The 19905-nt window shown below is 61.0% G+C and overlaps 1 protein-coding gene across 3 annotated transcripts; it reads right to left on the bottom strand.

Moving 5' to 3' along the window:
- Positions 1-348: 348 nt before the first annotated feature.
- PLXNA3 (plexin A3) lies at positions 349-16012 on the bottom strand. Of its 3 annotated transcripts, XM_058712794.1 has the most exons (34): positions 15646-16012; positions 13133-13756; positions 12199-12738; positions 11529-11711; positions 10572-10700; positions 10401-10501; positions 9918-10041; positions 9663-9819; positions 9484-9583; positions 9196-9310; positions 8829-9029; positions 8596-8692; positions 8265-8455; positions 8040-8185; positions 7848-7968; positions 7605-7741; positions 7326-7496; positions 6947-7040; positions 6624-6863; positions 6405-6548; positions 6101-6335; positions 5862-6004; positions 5526-5782; positions 5335-5401; positions 5095-5241; positions 4850-5009; positions 4592-4695; positions 4321-4417; positions 3845-4035; positions 3420-3589; positions 2720-2932; positions 2431-2581; positions 858-967; positions 358-458 (listed from the first exon to the last, which is right to left on the bottom strand). In XM_058712794.1, exons 2-33 carry the CDS (start codon positions 13727-13729, stop codon positions 872-874), a joined length of 5619 nt encoding a protein of 1872 aa, XP_058568777.1. In that variant the 5' UTR covers positions 13730-13756; positions 15646-16012; the 3' UTR covers positions 358-458; positions 858-871. The 3 variants fall into 3 exon arrangements, with proteins under 3 accessions (XP_058568775.1, XP_058568776.1, XP_058568777.1); XM_058712792.1 differs by having other exon boundaries at positions 349-967; XM_058712793.1 differs by having other exon boundaries at positions 349-967; positions 15650-16012.
- Between the last annotated feature and the right edge of the window lie 3893 nt (positions 16013-19905).

The following is a 19905-nucleotide window of genomic DNA, read 5'->3' as shown; positions in this document are numbered from 1 at the left end:
CCACGAGCCGGGGCCAGATTCCTCAGGGGAGGAAGAGGGAACAGAGGGGTAAGGCACTGCCGCCTCAGCCACTCAGGGCAGGCGCAGGACAGGGCAGCGGGGGTGAGGGGTCCGGGCCGAGCGGGCACCACGCCGAGGAAGCTGGGCGCTCGGGCCTGGAGAAGGAGACTTCCAGAGCCCCCAGGCCCACGTGGGGCCCTGGCACGAACCCGCTCATAGCTCCCCAGGTGCTGGGGACAGGGCGCCCAAGAAAGGTATGGTCCAACCCCCGAGAAGTCCGGAGGGGATGCCGGGACCCAGCCGCGGGGAGACCCCTGGGCGCAGCCACAGTCTGGGGCGGCTTTGCCGCATCACCCTGGGCACCCCCCGCCATCAAGTGCTGCTGGTGTCGGGGGCCCCTGCTCGGACCCGGCGGGGCCGGCCACGGCCAGGGGCAGGTGCCAGAGGCGAGGCCGAGGCTGACCGTGCCACCAAGGAGCCAGGACGACCCAAGGACAGAAGGGGCGTGAGGTTGTCCACATCCCAGAGAAGGGGCACATGGTGACAGACAGACACGGTGAGGTGCAGATAAATTAAATAAATAGGTGGTTGGGGGTATGAACAGGAAGAGGGGGCAGGGGCTGGCACAACCCGGGGGCACGAGGGTAGGAGGGCGGGGATATTGCTGCTGCCAGGGTCAGGACCCTTGGTCCTGTCACCACCGCCCCCACGCAGGGCCCAAAGAAAGGCACTAATGAAGGGGGCCCGGGTGTGCGCAGGGCACGAGAGACCGGTGACCACCCCATCCCCGCCCCCGTGCTACCCGATCCAGGGCTCGGCCCCGAGATCACCTCAGGCCTGGGACGCCCCCTCCTCACCGGTTCCGCCACCCTTAGCTGTTGCCGGACACGAGGCTGATGATCTGTTCCAGTTTTTGCCGCAACTTATGCTTCCGACAGGAGGCGTCTCGGTCCAGAGCGGTGAGGACCTGGGGGAGGAGGGCCCCCCCGGAGCCGGGCTGGCGAGGAGGGGCCGCTCCCTCCCTTGCCAAGCCGTCCTCCCCTGCCTGAGCTCTTCTGTCCCTCCTGCGTCCACGCACCCCGCTCTCTGCGGGTCCCCGGCACGTGGGAAGGGCTGCAGCCCCCCACCTCTGCACACGCTGCGACTTGGCCACCCCGAAGCCACTGCCTTCTCTGCTCGGCGGCCACAGTGCGGCCCTTCCCGGGAGTGGGCTGGACCCACTGTCCCCAAACGCCCCATCCCCTCCTGGCCCACACCCCATCTCCCCATCCCCTCCTGAACCCCAACTCCGCACCTGATCTCCCCGTCCCCTACTGACCCGGAATCTGCACCCAATCTTCACTTCCCCTCTTGACCCCCACCCTGCACCCCATCTCCCCATCCCCTCCTGAACCCCAACCTCACACCTGATCTCCCCATCCCCTCCTGACCCGGAATCTGCACCCAAACTTCACTTCCCCTCCTAACCCGCACCCCCACCCAACCTCCCCACCCATCCTGGTCTCCCCGTCTTCTCCTGACACCTACCTCCATCCTGCACCTGACTTCCTTGTCCCCTCTTGACCCCCATCTCAACCCGCACCCAACTTCCCCGTCCCCTCCTGACCCGCATCCAACCCTGTCTTTGCCAGTATCCAGGATCTCCTTGCCAAATGCGGCAACCTTCTAGGGCTTCATCGCCCTTGACTATCAGTAGCACCCCAGGAAGCCAATCATACCCTTCTCCCTCCTGACCACCCCGTTCCTGCCCCAGGTGTGTGTGTGTGTGTGTGTGTGTGTGTGTGTGTGTGTGTGTCCTGTTCCAGGAGGCCACCCTGCAGTCTTGGGGTCCCTCCCTCCGCTCCTCAGTCTCTGCTGCTGGCTCCCTGTCTTCTCTGCCACCTCTGAGTGTCCCAGGACCCCAGGACTCAGTGCGTGGGCCACTTGTACCCCTACACTGGCTCTCGGCTGCCCTTGGTGAGCTCATCCAGGCTCAGAGCTTTCTGGGCCATGTCCTGGCTGACGGGTTCTTACTTCCAGCAATAATACAATCTCAGATCCACACCTCTATGTTCCCTGTCTACTGAAGTGTGGGGTCACCAATCCCATGGGCCGGATAAGGTGCTGGCCCTGCCTACCTTCTGGCCCCACCCTAGCCCCTCAGCCCACCCCTTCCCTGGACCTTTACTTTTGCCCGAGCAGAATTTTGTTCTCTGGCCAGTGGCTTCTCTCCTAGCCCCCTCAAATCCCAGCATCTCTGGAAAGCATCACCTGTGCTAGCCTGGGGGCTGAATAGGGGAGGCGCTGCGAGCGATCTAAGAGATGGGCTCCGTGCCCCCTCTGTCCCCTCCACCACCCTCTAGTGCCCTTCACCCTCACGGGGCCCCCCCGTGTTTGCCACTGACCGCACCATCAGTGCCTAACGACTGGGGGCCCGCGACTGGCACGCACCTCCTGGCGGTACTTGGTGACATAGAAATAGAGTTCACTGAGCGCACTTAAGATGTTGAAGTCACTGGCATGCAGACGGGACTGCTCCACCAGGTAGGCGTCCATGTCCTGGTCGCTGATGGATGCCATCTTTGCAATGTCCCGGTAGTACCTGTTGGGACCCTGAGTAGGTCACAAAGGCAGGTGCCACCAAAGCCCCTGCCCTGGCAGTCAGGCCGGTCTCTGGGGACTTTTTCCCCAAGCTGACCCGGCATGGGGCTGCCAGGCCTTGCTTCCCCTCCCAGCCCACCTCTCCACCCAGCTCTTGTAGTTGGGGATGTCCTTGGCGTAGAGCAGCTTGTTGGACGGCGAGTCCTTGCCCAGGCGATGTTCAGACGTGGAGCAGGAGTCCATGAAAGTCTGGGCCACCACTGACAGGCAGGCGTCCGTGATGCTGTTCTTGTGGATGTCAAACACGAACTGGGGGTTCTTGATCACGTTTACCCAGAAGCGCAGAGGCAGGCTGGACAGAGGGACAGGCACCTGAAGCCCATCCCGTCAGTGCTCCCTTCTACGCTTCCTGCCTGGCCTGTGCACATCTTGCCCACAAGCAGCAAGTGTGACATATTTAGAGTTGGTGGCCTTTTCTTTAAGTTTCTGCCAGACTTCAAGCAGTTAGAAATGAGAGCAAACAGCCTTCCGTCCTCGCTGCATCTCGCCCCCCGCCACGGCCACCACATGGGCCTGGCCGTCAGCACCTCTGCTCTGTGCCGGCCCCACTCCCGGCCTCCCACATGGCCCAGCGGGGCCCGTATCCGGAATCAACCGAACTCCCCTTCTGTGCTTGAGGGGCGACTGAGGCAGGCCCTCTCCTGCCTGGATGGCCACTCCAGCCCCCGTCAGTCACCCACCCCCCTGGTCTCTGAGTGCCGGCACAGCCACAGGTGTCCTCCCTTCCTCTGTCCGCCCATCCCCAGGGGCACCAGCAGTGGCCCAGCCCAAGGCAGTACCAGTTGCTCTTCCAGGTATGGCGCACGTCAGGGTCGCTGATCTGGCGCCGGTCGGCCTGTTCATCCAGGAAATCGAACATGTACTTGATGGCCAGGGGCAGGGCTGAACCTCGGTGAGCCGTGCTGAACACGGTCTCGAAGAGGTCATCCACAAACTTCTGCAGCGTGCCCTGCAGGGGTCAGCAAGAGCACAGGTCAGGTTGGGATGGCCCCACAGCAGAACAGGGGGACAGAGGGGCAAGGAGCTTCCCTGCAGGGACAGTGCCCCAGACGGGCCCCGCCCCAGCCTCAGGCCTTGAGAAAGGTGCACCAGATTTGAAGAACCCCGCGGCCTACCCCCAGGGCAGGCCGGACCAACTGCAGGGCCAAGGCTGGGCTAGAAGATGTCTGGGCTGAGGCCGGGGTGGCTCAGGGCAGGCCCACACCTTGGTGGCCAGGAGTCGAGTCAGGTAGATCTCTGAGACCATCTTGCTGCCGCGGTCCCCCTCGCGGTGGTCAGCATGGTCGTGGTTCTTCACCAGGTGCCACAGCTTGGTGCCAGTCTCCTGGTCAGGCGTGATCATTGGTGCCCGAGAACGGAGGCTGTCGGGGCTGCTGGCTGTGCGCAGCAAGCTCTCTGGGGCAGGGGACAGGCATGCCCTTTAGGCCAGTGGGGCCATGCCAGTCATCGCCACGGCTCTTGCCCCCCTCTGTTCCAGGAGCCCAGCAGGCTAAGGGGGCTGCCTACTCTTACCGGCCCACCCCACCTCCAGGCTCTACGAAAGTGGACGTCTCCCAAGGGCAAGGCCCAGGGCGACCACCAGATGCATGGTGGCCACTCAGAGAGGGGGCTCCCCAGGATGGCTGACACAGCCTCAGAGGGCACAAGGCCAATCAAGGCCATCACCCTGGAGGCACCTACCGTAGCGGCTGAGCGAGCGGGTGAAGGTAAAGGAGCTGGCCATGTTATAGGCACACACTTGTTTGGGCACCAGTGCCACCAAGGAGCCATCTGTCACCTGGAAACCACAGAGACAGAGGGGGGCAGCACAGGAGGCTGGGGAGCCAACGGGCCTGAGCCACCACCCACCCAGACCCTGCGGTGTGCACGTCGGAGGTACCCGAGTCTCCCCGAGGAGGGACTGTGTCCTCGGGGCAGGGCCATGGCCCCCGGGTGGCTCCCAGCCCCTCACCTGATAGTGGGCCAATGAGTTGACCCTCTTCCAGTCACACTCAATCTTCGTGGTGACGTCTTCATCCTGGAGGATGATTCGGGCCATACGGCCCTGGCGCCATTCTGTAGGCCACAGACAGCCCTTGAGGTCCTGCCCAGAGTACCCCGGGCCCCGGGGCCCACCTCCCTCAGCGGACAGAGCCCAAGCAGGGAGCGGGAATGGCAGTCAATGTAATGTGGCCACAGGGTGGGGGCCGGGAGGAAGGGGCAAGGTCACCTAGGTCCATGTCTTCGGCTTTGGGGCGCTGCGAGTACGGGACGCCCTTGTACACAGCATCCAGCAGCTTATCTTTGGCTTGGGTGACACTGTCGCAGTTCAGAACCTTCACTGGGACCTGAGTGCTGCCCTCGCTCTCCGGGAACACGCAGTGCAGGGTCTGCAGGTGAGGGGAACCACAGGCTGGACCCCGGACGAGGTGTGCCGTCATACCTGAGGCCCTGCCCACCCGACCGCCAACCCACCAGCGTCTTGTAGTCGATCTGCTGCCGGATGAGCTTGTCTTCACTCAGGGAGTAGCGGGCCTCGCCCGTGATGGCATCGATGGGGCCCTTCTCCATCTGCTGCTTGATGGCGCAGTAGAGCAGAAACAGGGGCTCCCCAGCACACTCCTGCAGCCAGGGGCGGGCACACGTACGCTGCCCGCCCGCCCGCCAGCCGCTTCCCCGGGTCGCCCCGCCCACCCGCCCACCTGCCCAGCACACCTTCAGAAACTTGTGCAGCAGGAATGTGAACCAGTTGGTAAGCATCTTCTCAGCCACCGACTCGGTCCTAGGGCAAAAGGGGCGCTGGGCCAGACTGGAGAGGGGGCCCACCCACCTTGCTCCCCAGGCAGGAGCGGGCCTGGTGGGAGTGGGGCCGGCAGGAGGCGGGGCCGGGGCCCTGCAGCACCTACCTGCGCAGAAGCAGCTTGGGGTGGTTCTTGCTCTCCAGGTTCTTCTCTATGAGGTCCGCCAGCAGCTGTTTGAGCAGCCCCGTGGCGTAATCGAGGCGGCTGTGCAGGACCACCATGGTGAGCGAGGCCACGGTACCACGGTCGCGCATGGAAAAGCTGCTCTGGGCCTCCAGCGTGTGGATGAAGGTGAGCACGAAGGCGCGGCTGTGCAGCAGCTGTCCAAAGAGGCGCAGGGCCTTCTCGACGTTGGGGGGGGTCTGGGAGGGACAGGGCGTCTCAGAGAGTGGGGGAGACGTGGCAGGGGATGAGGGCCAGGCAGGCGAGCTGGGGACTCACATCCAGCTCCTTGAGCACCGGATGGGCCTCAATGCCCGGGAAGAGCACGCGAACGGCATAGGTCCGGTAGTCCAGGAAAGGGATCTGCACCCCGTCCATGTGGTTGGTCAGCTCATTGATATCCGTCTGCAGCTCAGCAAAGGCTGGGGAGGAAGAAAGGCGGGGAGGAAGAATGAGCGCAGCAGGAGGGGAGAGGCTCCCAGCCCACCCGCCCTGCACCACACCACCGTCCCAGGCACCTTCCTTGCATTCCAGAGCCACGCGGGACTCCAAGTTGTCCATCTGTAGCTGAAGCCGCTTGAGCGTGCGGTCTGCATCCTGAGTCTTGCGCTTATAGGCGACCAGCACAGCGGTGATGGCCAGCAGCAAGAGCCCGCCGCCCACCGCCAGGCCCACCATGGCCGGCAGAGTCAGCGCCCGCTCAGCCGTGATGTGCAGGGTACCCAGCCAGAACTCCAGGCCACCTACCAGTACCTGCAGGGACAACCCCACTGTGAGCTGACCCCCACGCCCACCCGGTGGCCTCCCCCACCTCCCACGCACCATGACAGGCTGCCGGCCCGTCTGGCTAGGTGAGTCGCACAGGAGCTGCGTGTCGGAGACAGTGAGCGCACACGGCTGGCCCCCGATCAGCACCGTGTAGTTGAGGCGGGAGCTGCCAGCTGCTGCGGGGATCAGATTCTTGCCCTGTGGGTGGAGGGCGCGGTCAGCCGGGGCTCCCCACCTCCCGACCTCTCCTGGTCCACTGTGCCCCACTCGCACCTTCAACACTACGTGGGAGCCAGGCTTGACATCCAGGACACCGGAGGGCCCCAGTGGCTCGAAGCTGGGATCAGGGTAGTAGGTGAAGGAGGACCGGTTGAGGGAGCGGGCCGTCTGCACATGATCCAGCAGGAAGCCAAACTCATCAGGGTGTTCACCCTGGGCCTGTGGCTGGGGCCGTCCCAGGAAGATGCCGGGGGCCTTACACAGCATGGCGGTATCGTTGATCACCTGGCATGTCTGCGGGGACAAGGGAGGGCAGCCCGGCACATGAAGCCACAGGTGGCAGGGTTAGGGGCAGGGCGAGGACTGCTGGCACTCACGTTGGTGGTCTCGATGCCTCGGTACTTGGCCCGGACCCGGGGCTCCTGGACGGTCAGTAGGTGGGTCCCACTCACAGTGATGGCAGTGCTTCCACTGGGGGCAGTGGGGGAGGCGCCTCAGGCTCTCTCCGCCACTGCTCCCAGCCTGGCCTCCAGAGAGTTATCACAGCTGCCATGGAGCCCGTGGCCTCCCCCACCCCAGGCCACTGGGTGAATGCCAGGTGCCATGTTGTTGGGAGGACCCTGCCCCCCTCTGCCAATGAGGGCTCAGGCTTGGAGGACACGTAACTTGATGCCCTGGGCCCCAGTCACCAAGCGAGGCCCCGTGACAGGAGCTCAGGGACACAGTCCCCGACCCACACTCCTCCTCAGGTCTTACTTGATGATGCTCCAGGTGGGCTCAAGGCGAGTGACCGTAGGGTCCTGGGTGTAGGTGTAGAAGACGCCGGGACTAGAAATGTTGGCACGGTCGATGGCCAGAGTGATGGGGGCCTGGCTGGGGCCCAGGGTGGACACGGGCGAGATACACACGATTGTCTCGGCGTCTCTCCTGTTGGTAAGTGGGGCGCTGAGAGCAGGTAGCCCGGGGCCATGACTCACCCTGCCCTTGTGGCCCCCTACCCAGTGCCCAGGCCAGAGCTGACGGGGCCCCGCCCACCTCACGAACTGGCACTCGCCATCTCTCACAGTCACTGTGACCCTGCTGCCGGCATCCAGAGAGCTCCCAGAGATGGTGAGCCGTGTGCCCCCGGAAGCTGGGCCCCGACCGGGACTTACGCGGTCAAACGCTGGCGTCTGTGGGAGAAGCGGCCCTGAGGAGAGGGAGGAGGTGGCCCGGTGCAGGTGGGGGGGGAGGGGCCTCAGGTGGGAGGGGAGGGGGAAGGACGGGCAGCCCACACACCACGAAACTGTAGAGCTGTTCGGACTGTGTGCGGAAGTCAGCGGAACAGTCGCCCACACAGAGCTCCGCGGGCCCCGGCGGTGGGCTGGGCACCAGCGACTCCCCCATCTCACACACGATCCTACAGGTGAGAGAAGGTCAGGGCTGGGGGCAGACAGCCCAGGGCTCAGGCGCCCGCACGGCCGCACTCACCTCTCGGCGCTGATGTACTCAGAGGGGATAGGGTTGCAGCGCACACCTGCGACCCGCAGGCCCACGTCCCGGTAGCTGAGGCCCAGGTTCTCACCCACGATGGTGACCCGAGTGCCTCCCTCCTTGGGCCCCATGAGCGGGTGGATCTGCAGAGCAGGACAATAGGCGAGGGTGAGCCCAGACTCGTGGGTACCTGGCAGACGGAAGGAGACTGGGGAGGCTGACCTGGGCGATGCGAGGGTGGCTGCAGCGGGCACCCTTCTGGCTCGGGTGCATCCAGTTGGTCTTGGGGGCCGGGCAGTGGGCCCGCAGCTGGCACCTGTGCTCCGAGACGCACCAGCCGCAGTTGAAGCGAGGGTCAGCCTTGAGGCAGAGGCCGCAGCTGGGCCGCCGTGCCCAGCACTTGTACAAGAGAGCTGCGGGCAAAGGGCACCGCTGGGGGCGGCCGCGGGGCGCCAGGGGCACCGAGGACCCCGATGCGGGGTCCCCCTGCCGCACCTGGCCCCAGTTCGCGCCCACCGTGCCCCAGGCCCTTCAGCCCCATGCTGCCCCGCACCTCGGAAGGTGGCAGGCTTGTCGATGGCGAAATCGCCATCCCAGACCACGGAGAAGTCCAGCTCGGTGTCACCGTACTCGTCGCCTTCGTAGGAGTACTGGGAGAGAGGGACCCGTGTCACCCCAGAGCAGAGGTGCTCAGAAGGTCCCCCGCCAGAGGCACGTCAGGCTCTCCGAGCAGCGAGCTGGGCGCAGACCCGCACGGCCAGCACGCCCCGCGGGAGGGGGCCTCACCGACGCGTTCTGGCACTGCACGCTGCTGCTGTTAAAGCGCACGGCCGGCACCCGTTGCTGCCGCCCCTGCACCCGGACCACGCACTCGTAGTTCTTCTGGCCCGACTGCGGCTGCGGCAGGTTCTTGGCCCGCAGGGTAAGGGGCTGCATGACACCGACTGGGATCAAGAGGTCCCCGCCAGGCAGGATCTCAGGGCAACCCTGCAGGGAGACCACCCGTCAGCCACACACCCACCGCTGCCATCTGGGCCCAGCTGGGCTGGCCCCAAACTGAAGAGGCTCCGGGATAGCAATGAGAACAAAGGCAGAAAAGCCAGAGGCCAGCCCACGTGGAGCCCAGCCCCCTCGCGCACGGCACCCGCCTCACCTCAGGGCTGTGGACCCTGCCCTCCTGGAAGGAGCACTCTTGGGGGTGGCTGGTGCACACGTGGCGGTACTTACACCAGTGGCAGGGGTATGGGCTGCCGACGCAGGACATGCACCTGCGGGGAGAGGCTTCGCGAATAACGCAGAAGACCAGGCCGCGCTCTCACCACTCGCCCACGGGGCACACGGGAAGCCCCAGGGAGGAGGGGCCGGGGCCCACCTGAGGCCCACACAACACAGCAGAGGACGGAGGGGTGTGGGGACAGAGGTCAGAGATGCCAGTACTCACGACTGGAGTACGCTGCAGTTGTAGAAAACGAAGTCGACCCCGGCGAACTTCACGCCAGTCTCCTTGGACAGCAGCTGCAGCCGCACAGTGCGCGTGGCCCCTGTGGCGAGCCCAGGGGTGGCCGTGAGCAGGCCCGGGACGCAGAGTGTCCCCATCCCGGAAAGCCCCAGCCTACTGACCGTGCCCCCTGGTGAGAGCCCGCAGCTCCCGGAGGGAGGGCGACGGGCACTGCAGCTCCCCGGAGGGCAGCAGGACGGCTTGACTCTCCGCCACCTCCTCAAAGGTACAGCTCACGCCGACGCTGAGGTCCGGCACGTTGCGCATGGCCACGGTCAGCTGGGGAAGGCGGAGGAGTCAGAGCGGGAGGCGTTCCCCCCCCCCCACCGACACACACACACGTGGGCCCACGCACCCCCACCCATCACAGCACTTACCTGCACCCCGGGTGACGTCACTGAAACGTTGTTGGGCCGGACCCGCACCTGGACACACTTGCTCAGCTCCTCGGCGAAGCCATGGGGGGTGGAAGCACCCGGACAGGCTCCTTCACGGCAGCATCTGCGTGGGGTTAGGCCAGAGCCCGTTATACAGCTGTCCCGAGGGCCCTGGCTGGGCGGCGGGAGGGTACACATACGTCCGCAGGGAAGAGGGGACGGCCAGCCCAGCCCACAGTGCCAGGCAACAGCATGCTTTGGCCTCGTCCCCTGGGCCCTGAGGGCTGTCACTCGGGATGGGGGCTCCGCTCATTAGCTGAAGTAGGAGGGGACGGAGGCAGAGGCCACAAGGGTATGACTGGGAGAAATGGGTACGTGGGCAAGGGCACGCCCTGCCCACCCCACTCAGTGGGCATCGCCGGCTCCTCCCAGGAGCAGGACCCCTGCAGACCCTTCCTCCCCACCCGGCCCTGTGGCCCTCACCTGTGCTGCAACACACACCAACCGCAGTGAGGGTCCCCCGAGCCGAGGCAGGCCGCGCAGCTCATGTACTGCTCGCACGTCTCCACCGGGAGCTGGCTCACCTGGGGACGGCGGCGTCAGTACCCGCCCTGCCCCCACCCCGCCACCCGCTGCTGCCTGCCATGAGCCTACCTGCTTCTCACTCAGGAGGTAGATGTGCCGGTGGTCAGGGCTGAAGAGCAGGTCTCGAAGGATGGGGCTGCCATCCACCACGGGCACCGTCTCGTACAGGTGGGCATACTGCGAGCCGTCAACCCGGACCTGAGCCGCGAGACACGCTGGCCTGATGCCACAGGGTGCCACACACACCCAGAACATCCACTTGTCAAGCCAGGGACTTTCCAGGTCGTGGCCAAGCTGAAGCCAGGGCCTGGTGGGGCTCAGCTCTCAACCTGCCCACTCCCGAGATGGCCATAGGCAGGGGAAGAGCTTTCTGGGGGATGACAGACACCATTCTGGAATGAGCTCATGCTGACAGTTACACCCTCTGCAAACTTACTAAAACCACGGACTGTACGCTTTAAGTGGGAGAAGTGTATGCTTTGCGGGCGATGCCTCCGTGAAGTGATTAGAGATACAAACAAGGGCGCAGGAGGGGGAGCAGACCAGGCCCCCCAGAAGTCACTGGCTCCCTTCACAAACCCTCCCCAGCCAACCCCAGAACTCCTGGGGACAACTCCGTATTTGCCGGGTGAGCTGGACGAGCTCGTGGCGGCTCTCCTGACCGCTGTCCCTTCGGTGTGAGCACACTGGCGCTCCCAGAGTGCGTCTCCCCCTTTCATGCTACCCCGTCTCGGAACGGAAACAGCCCTGGTGCCCATGAGGGAACAAGAGGGTAAAAGGGGTTACATTCACATTTTTCTCCTTCGTTCAACTGAGGACCCAGCATGATGGCTCAGCCAGGGCCCCTGCACTCCCAGCAGAGAGGCCTCGAGACCTATCTGGTCCGTGTCACGGGAAGCCAGCAACTGAGGCCACAGTGGGCACTGGTGTTGGAGAGGGCGGGTGGCTGAGGAGCCGCCTGTGGAGCGTGGCCAGGTTCCTGGGGCCCAGCCCGGGAAGTCCCCCCTCCCCCGGCCCTCGCCCTACCTTCTTTAGACTACCGGTACGAGTGCCAATGAAGACCACAGAGTGCCGGCGGTAGGTGTAGGCGGCCACGCTGGCCATACCGTCGCTGCTGTCAGCCAGCAGGGGCAGCCCCTCGATCACGTGTAGGCCACCCAGTGGCTGGTTCAACACCAGCCCGCAGAAGTTTCCGTTTATCTGCATGGGCTGGTGAAACAGGATGGGTGCGGTGAGAATCCGAGCTTCGGGGCGCCAGCTGGACAGAGGGCAGAGACCCCATATTCCGGACGGGAACTGGATCTGGAACCGGCTCCCCCCACCAGCCAAGACCAGCGGCTTGCCCTAGGACCCCACAGGAAGCCAGCGGCTCAGGAAGAGGAGGAGGAGGTGGAGCGGGGGAGGGGGGGTGAGGCTGAGGCAGCGGGTGGCCCCCGGACACACCACACACCTCCGAGGCCTGCGGGACGGACGGCACAGGGCCGCCCAGGAGCAGGAGCGCGGAGCACCCGGAAGCCGGCAGCTCGTGAACAGAGAGCACCCGTCAACAGTGAGAAGGCGGCCGGGGAAGAAAGGGGAGCCGCAGAGGGCGGGGGCAACGAGGGCGGGAATCCCTGACAGGAAGACACGGCGTTCCAGGGTAGGGTGCGGGCACTGAGGCCGGGGCCCTGCGGCGCAGGCGCGGGCGCGAGCTCACAGTGTTGATGCAGGGCAGCTCCTTGTTCAGCAGCCAGGGCAGGGCCAGTGTGCCCTCCCCCCGGTAGCAGGACTGGATGCGGCGCCGGATGTGGGCGTTGATGTTGCTGAGGGTGAAGAGGCAGAGGACGGTCTGCCGCGGTGGGCTGGCCCGGTTCTTCTGGCCCTGAGAGAAGACCGTGAAGAGGACGTCCTCGTCGGGCGGCACGCCCAGGGCCTGGGCCAGCAGCAGGCCAGGCTTGGCCAGGTGGGCGCTCTGCACCAGGCGGTACTCCACGCCTCGCCAGGAGCAGCCGATGGGGAACTCCACGTACGAGTAGAACTCCGAGTCCCCAGCGCACATGCGCACGATCTTGGACGTGAAGAATTTCTCGCCCGCCGTGTCGAGCAGTGTCTGCTGGGTGTCCAGCTGCAGCGTCAGGAAGTACACGAAGGAGGCGCTCACAAAGCCGTAGATGTAGTAGATGTCAAAGGCGGGGTACAGGGACAGCGTGTCTGAGGGGATCTTGATCTGCGAGGAGACGAATTCGTCCTGGTACACCTGTGGAGGGGGTTCAGGAGAGAGCATGGGACGAGGCCTGTGTCCTTTGCCAACCTCCCAGACCCTGGCCTCTCGGCCCCCACAACCCCACTCCTGGCCCTGCTCCCAGGACACGATCGCCCCTGGGGCCTCCCTCATGATCCCACTCTGCCTGCAGAGTCATAGGAGCGCAGCTCGGAAAGGCCGCCGAGGGCGGGCTGAGCAGCACCCTCCTGGGCCCCGGCCCGGCCTCCCGGCCTCAGCAGCTGGCCTCCTCCTGGATCAGGGCTCTTCTGGTGGCAGAGCCAGGACAGGGTGCAGGAAGGAGGGGGACGAGAGGGGTAAGAAGAGGCAGCAGGGGAGGAGGGCCCGGCAGCCCGTCTGACAAGGTGAACAGGCGAGCGGGCTCACCCACCAGACTGAACATGTCGGCCCCGTCCTCGTCGCTGATGAGCTTGCGCGAGCTGAGGGTGGGGAAGTACTCAGACTTGCCGTCCACGGCCGTGCCCACGAACAGCTTGCTGGGCCCCCGAGCCTGCTCCACAATGACGCCGGCCATGGAGTCAGGCTCCTGGGCTCCTGACAGGTAGTGCTCCTTGCGGTGGTGCGGCTCACCCAGCTTGAAGAGGTCGTCCAGGCGCAAGAACTGGCAGATGCCTTGCCAGATGCTGCCACAGGCCACCAGGCGGCGGGCCGCATAGTCTATGAGCAGCAGCTTGTTCACGTTGTCGACAGGTGCTAGGCGGTGGGCACACACTCGCATGCTGGGAGGTGGGTAGCAGCGAGCATTGTCCTCAACAGGCCCCGTGACGTGCGCCCGGAGCTCAGTCAGATTGGGGGCCAGCTTGAAGACGCGGTTCACCGCACCCACGAACACCTCCCCGGTCACCCGGTGCACAGCCAGGTGGGTGAGCGTCGTGTCTGTCACCGAGAAGGCAGGGAAGGGCCTGCCGCTGCCCAGGGCCCCCCCCACGGCAAGGAGGACCAGCAGGAGGAGGCAGACAGCAGGCATGGCCGGCAGCTGCGCCCGAGGACAGGCCTGGGGAGAAGAAGCAAGCGCAAATCAGAGGCCCAGGCCCAAGCTGCCTGCCTTCCTTCTGCCCCACTGGCCTAGGGCCTCCAGCGGACCGAGCACCATGCCACAGAGGGTGGAGGCCACTCCTCCACCAGCGGACCACAGAGTCCCAGATGGTGCCCGTGGCTGGGAGACAAGGAGGGCCTCCACCAGGGCGCATGAGTGAGCAGCGAGCACAGGCAGGCTTGAGGGCCATCAATCATCCCCCACCCCCCACCCCCGCTGGAAAGGAGCCAGGAGGCCTCCCCACAACCGGGCCACACCCAAGGGGGCAGCAGAGCCAGATGCTGAAAAAGGAAGGGTGGGAGGCCCTCCCAGAATGAGACCCCAAACACCAGATCCTGGAGCTTAGGGTGGCCAGCCACACACAAGAGCCACTACAGGCAAGTCCCAGGCCACAGAGACGCCCCACGCCCAAGTTGGGGGAAGGGGAAAGGCGGAGAGTGAACAATCCTAAGTGTGTGTGTGTGTGTGGGGGGGACACCACTCCAGAGTGGCATTGCCACCAGGAGACCCAGGTCAGAGGTCTGAGGCATCCAGATCTGAGACTGGACCTGGTGCCATCACACCCGGAGTCCTGGCCCCAGCTGCCTCCTCGCCCCAAGGGCCTCCCCTAGCTGGCTGTCCAGGAGCCTGCTGTCTGGCCTACCCACCGCAACACAAAGCCGAGTTGTGCCTGCCCCCACAGCCACGCGCCAAGACAGACATAAGTCAGGCTGTGCTCAGGCACAGCCAGACAGATGGCCCAGGGAGCCCTGTGCAGCTCTCCCTCCAAATCCAGAGGTTAGCTGGGGAACAGGAGGTGTCGGGTGTGTGTGTGTGTGGGGGGGGGGGGGTGCAAGGAGCCCTATGGAAAGGAAGCAATGTCCCTAAATCCAGCGAGGCCCTGGGGAGATGGGGTGGGGGCCAAGTGCCCAGCTTGGCTAGGTCTTCACCCCCAGGCCACACCCAGCTTTCTGGCCAGCTCTAGGCAGCAAAGACAGCAGAGCAGTGTCATGGCACCCAGTGGAGCAGGGCTCAGCGCTACCCTCTCTGTGCCCAAGCCCCAAGGGAAACACAAGGTACCCAGCTCGGGGGGCGGGGGTACAGGGGACCAACCTAAGAATGCATAGGAGATAGAAAAGAAAAAATGCATTTGATAGAACAAGGAACAGGCCCTTCTTGAAACTGAAGAGTTTCAGCTCAGACTGATCATCTCTCTGGGGCTCTTTTGTCAGGTCTGCATCCTGGACCCCTAATGCAACAGCCAGAGAAGAAAGGGAGGCGGAAGAGATGGGGGTGCCATATCCCACCCTCACCTCCTCCACAACCGGCAGGAATACAGGCCTAGGAATGGAGATGGGGGCAGGGGAGAGGTCAGGAGGGAGACCTGGAGAGGCAGGATGTGCCACCCAAGCCCCCACCCCAACCTCCACCTGTAAGTGGGAGCCTCAGGCATCACAGGCACACCCAGCTGTCTGCCCGAGGAGAGAGACAGCCCTACACAGAGATATGGCTCCAGGGTCCCACTCCCCGATGCCCCCCACCGTGCTGCTGGCCTGGCTCGCCCAGCCCCCACAGGGGGCACTCCTCAACGGACCCACGAGGACCCCGATGGATGCAGGCGCCTCAGCAATCCTTGGACGGGCCGCTCCTCAGCCACAAAGGGTCCACATAGGGCAGGGGAGCTGGGCTCAGGCTGGCCGTCTTTGCAGACGCTGGGCACGAAGGACCACTCAGGCCGGCGTCCAAGATGCAAGAGCAGAGGTAGGGCCCGACCCCCTCGAGGCCGAACCCAACCTCCGAGCTGCCCGAATCCCGGGCCACCGAGCAGTCCGTCCCCTCACGGGCGGCGGGGTATGGAGGCCACCTACGTACCTGTCCCTCCGCTGCCGCTGGCTCCGGGTGGCCGCCTGCCAGCCACGTGGACGCGCCCCCCGAGCCCCACACCGGCCCCACTCGCGCGTCCCCGCCGCCGCGCCCCGCGCGCGCCCCCGCCGCCGCCCACACACTGGGCAGGCCCACGGCCGCCGGGGCCTTTTAAACCCGGACCGTACCACCGCGCCGGGCAGGGGCGCCCAGGGAGGGCCGGGCGGCCGGGCGCGCGGGCGAGGGCCTCTCCTACCCCGGGGCCGGGGGGAGCCCAGCGCGCAGCCGGGGACCCCAGGAACCGCCTGGGTGTCCGCCCAGCGAGCCGACCCCCCCTCGCACAATGGCCGCGTCCGCGGCGCGTGCCTCTCCCTCTACTCCCCGCCCGCCGCCTGGGGCAACCCTGGGACCGGCGCGCGCCCGCGCCACACCCCCTCGGGCCCGGCGCGCCGCTGCGCCGGCGCGCACAGACCCCGCCCCGCCCAGGCGCCCCGAGGCGCGCCCCTGGCCACCTGCTGCCGGTGCGCCGGTGGCCGTGTGTCGACCTGCCAGGCGCGCACCAGCCGACGTCCGCGCGGTCCTTGCTCGGGACACCCTCCCCCTCAGGATCCATAACCCGGAGGGCCCACAGCTAATACCGCGCGCAAGTGCCCAGCACGAGGACGGGAGGCTGTCAGCCATCTACACCCGGCCCCTTACCCAGCCCGCCACCGCCACCGCGGCCCGGAATCTGGAGGTTTCATTCCCTTGCTTTCTTTTTCCTTTTCTTTGTAAACAGCTTTATTAAGATAGAATGCGCCTATCACGTAAATCACCCATTTAAGGTGTAACACTCGGTGAGTTGTAGTATATTCACAAACTTGTGCAACCACCCCGTCAAATTATAGGACATTTCATCACCCCCAAAGGAAACCCCCATACTCATAAATAGTCCCCCCACCCAGTCCCCCCCTTCCCCAGCGGGCAACCACTGATCTACTTTCTGACTATGGATTTGCCTGTTCCGGACATTTCATATGAACGGACTCATACAATATGCATGCGTCTTTCAGGTCTGGGTTCTCTCACTTTACCGTAATGTTTTCAAGGTTCATCCATGTTGTAGCATGGATCAGGACTTCGTCTCCTTTTAGGGCTAAACAATATTCCATTACATGGATATATCACATTTCTCCATTCATCAATTGATGAGCATCTGGGCTTTTTCTATCTTTTGGCTGTTGTGAATAATGCTGTTAAGAACATTTGTGTACAATTTTTTTGTATGAACACATTTTCCTTTCCCCTCCACCTAGGAGTGGGATTTCTGGGTCACATGATAACTATTTTTAACATTTTGAGAAAAATGGCCAAAGAGCTTTCCAAAGTAGCTGCACCATTTTACATTCCCATCAGCAGTGTATGAGGGTTCCAATTTCTCCACATTCTGACAAACCCTTATTATCTGATTGTTTGTTTCTAGCCATCCCAGTGGGTGTGAAATGGTATCTTGTTTTGATTTGCATTTCCCTGATGACGAATGATGTTGAGCATCTTTTCATGAGTTCCTTGGTCATTTGCATGTCTTCTGTGATATACAAAGCAATCTGAAACATCTATTCAAGCTCTGCCCATTTTTTAAATGTTTTGTTTATTCTTGAGAGAGAGACAGAGCATGAGCAGGAGAGGAGCAGAGCAAGAGAGGGACACAGAATCTAAAGCAGGCTGGGCTCTGAGCTGTCTGCACAGAGCCTGATGTGGGGCTCGAACTCACAGGCCATGAGACCATGACCTGAGCCAAAGTCGGACGCTCAACCGACTGAGCCACCCAGGCGCCCCTAAGCTCTGCCCATTTTTAATTGAGTTTTTGCTTTGTTGTTGTCAAGTTGTAGGAGTTCTTTATATATTCTGGGTATTAATCCCTTATATATGATTTGCAAATATTTTCTTTCATTCTGTGGTTTCTCTTTTCACTTTCTTGATAGAGTCCTCAGATGCACAAAAGTTTTAGATTTTGATGACAACTAATTTATCCTTCCTTTGCTGCTTGTCTTTTGTTGTTCTAAGGAACTATTCCTTAATCCAAGGTCACAAAAACTTACCCCTATGCTTTGTTCTAAGAGTTTTATAGTTTTTGCTCTTAAGTTTAGGTCTCTGATCCATTTTGGGGTTAGTTTTTGTATGTAATGTGAGGTTGTGGTCCCATTTCATTTTCTTCCATGTGACTGCTATTCATTTGTTGAAGAGGCTGTTCTTTCCCCCATTGAATGGTCTTGGCACCCTCATCAAAAATCAGTTGACAATAGATATATGGGTTTATTCCTGGACTCTTTCATTTCTATTCCACTGATCTATATGTCTATCTTTATACCAATATCACAGTGTTGATCACTGTAGTTTTGTAGTAAGTTTTGAAACTGGGAATTGTGAGTCCTCTGAATTTGTTCTTTTCCAAGAGTGTTTTGCCTGATACTCAATGTCCCTTGCATTTCCTTATGATTTTAGGGTAAGCTTGTCAGTTTCTGCAAAAAAAAAAAAAGCCAATGGGAGTTCGGTAGAGATGAAATTGACTCTGTCGGTAAACTTAGGGGGTGTTGCCATCTTAATAAGATTAAGTCTTTCCATCCATGAACATGGGATGTTGATCAATTTTATGTTTATTAATTTCCGTTGGCTAGGCTATGGTCCCCAGTTATTTAATCAAACACTCATCTAGGTGTTGCTGTGGAGGTATTTTGTATATGTGGTCAATGTCTACAATTAGTCAACCTTAAGTACAGATGGCCCTCCATGATTTGTGTGGGTCTGGTCCACTCAATTGAAAGCCTTAAAAGCAAAAATTAAGGTTTCCCGGAGAAGTAGAAATTCTGCCTCAAGATTGTAACATAGAAATCCTGCCTGAGTCTCCAGCCTGCCAAATTGCCAGCCCCCACAATTGCATGAGCTAATTCCTCAAAATAAATCCTCTGTGTGTGTGTCCTATTATGTTTCTCTGGAGAACTCTGACCGAACAGATGTTTTTCTGTTTATTTAGGTCCTTTTTAATATCTTTTGACGATATTTTGTAGCTTTCAGTGTACAAGCCTTGTACTTCTTTTGTTAAATTTATTCCTAAGTGTTTTATTCTTTCTGATCCTATTTGTAAATGGAATTCTTTTCTTAGTTTCAGTTTGGATTGTTTATTGCTAGGGTATATAGAAATACAATTGGTTTTCGTAATGACCTTTTGTCCTGAAACCTTGCTGACCTCGTTTATTACCTCTAATATGTTTTTAGGGGATCTCTTAGGCTTTTGCATATACAAGATTACGTCATCTGAAAATATAGTTTGACTTCTTCCCTTCTAACCTGGATGTCTTTTATTTTATTTTGTTGCCTAATTGCCATGGCTAAACCTTCCTGTCAAATGTTGGCTAGAAGTGGTTGATTTCCTTCTAACTTTATAATTTGCAATTGTTTTGGACTTACAGAAAAATTGTAAGAACAGCACAGAGAGCCCTCATGTGCCCTTAACCCAGACTCACCCATAGTTCATATTTTGCCCCATTTGCTTTCTCACTCACCCTCTCCGTCACCCCCACCTCTCTCTGATGTATGCACGTGTGTGTATATGTGTATATGTATATATATATATATATATATATATATATATATATATAGTGTAAAACATTTATTTTATGTAAAAAATTGATATTTTTCTGAACTATTCAATGTCATGTGCATACACCTTGCCCCTTTACCGCTAAATGTTTCAGCCTGCACTCCATAACCACAGTATAGTTACGATAGAATTATTTTAGCAACTTACATAACCACAGTACAACATGTCAACATCAGAAATGTTCACGTTGTTTTTTCTGATGCAGGGTCCAGCCTAGGACTGCACATTGCATTTGGTTGTCACTTCTCTTCAGTCCCCTTTCATTTGGAACATTCCTGTGCTTGCCTTGGCGTTTCATGACATGGACACTTTTGAGGAATGCAGGCCAGGTATTTGGTAGAATGTCCTTCAGTTTGGGGTTGTCTGATGTTTTCTCATGGTGAGATCCAGGCTGTGTCGTGTTGGGAAGACACCCACACTCTCTCCCTGTGAGGCTAGGCCTTCTCTCTGTGTGTCTTTGCCTTGTCCCCTCCCTGTGACGTTCACTGTGAGCACTTTGTGAGTTCGAGCCCCGCGTCGGGCTCTGTGCTGACAGCTTGGAGCCTGGAGCCAGCTTTGGATCCTGTGTCTCCTTCTCTCTCTGTTGCTCCCCCGCTTTCTCTCTCTCAAAAATAAATAAAGATTA

This window comes from Neofelis nebulosa, chromosome X, assembly GCF_028018385.1.
Source record: "Neofelis nebulosa isolate mNeoNeb1 chromosome X, mNeoNeb1.pri, whole genome shotgun sequence".
NCBI lineage: Eukaryota > Metazoa > Chordata > Mammalia > Carnivora > Felidae > Neofelis > Neofelis nebulosa.
This window is presented reverse-complemented; position numbering and strand designations above follow the sequence as displayed.

Excerpts from the sequence above, each read along its gene's own strand:
- PLXNA3 (XM_058712792.1), bottom strand. The coding sequence starts at position 13,729 with ATGCCTGCTGTCTGCCTCCTCCTGCTGGTCCTCCTTGCCGTGGGGGGG. Across the intron at positions 10,042-10,400 it reads TGGTGTGTGTTGCAGCACAG|ATGCTGCCGTGAAGGAGCCT; the intron begins GTGAGGGCCACA and ends AACCCCACGCAG. Across the intron at positions 5,242-5,334 it reads TGCTGCACAAGTTTCTGAAG|GAGTGTGCTGGGGAGCCCCT; the intron begins GTGTGCTGGGCA and ends CCCTGGCTGCAG.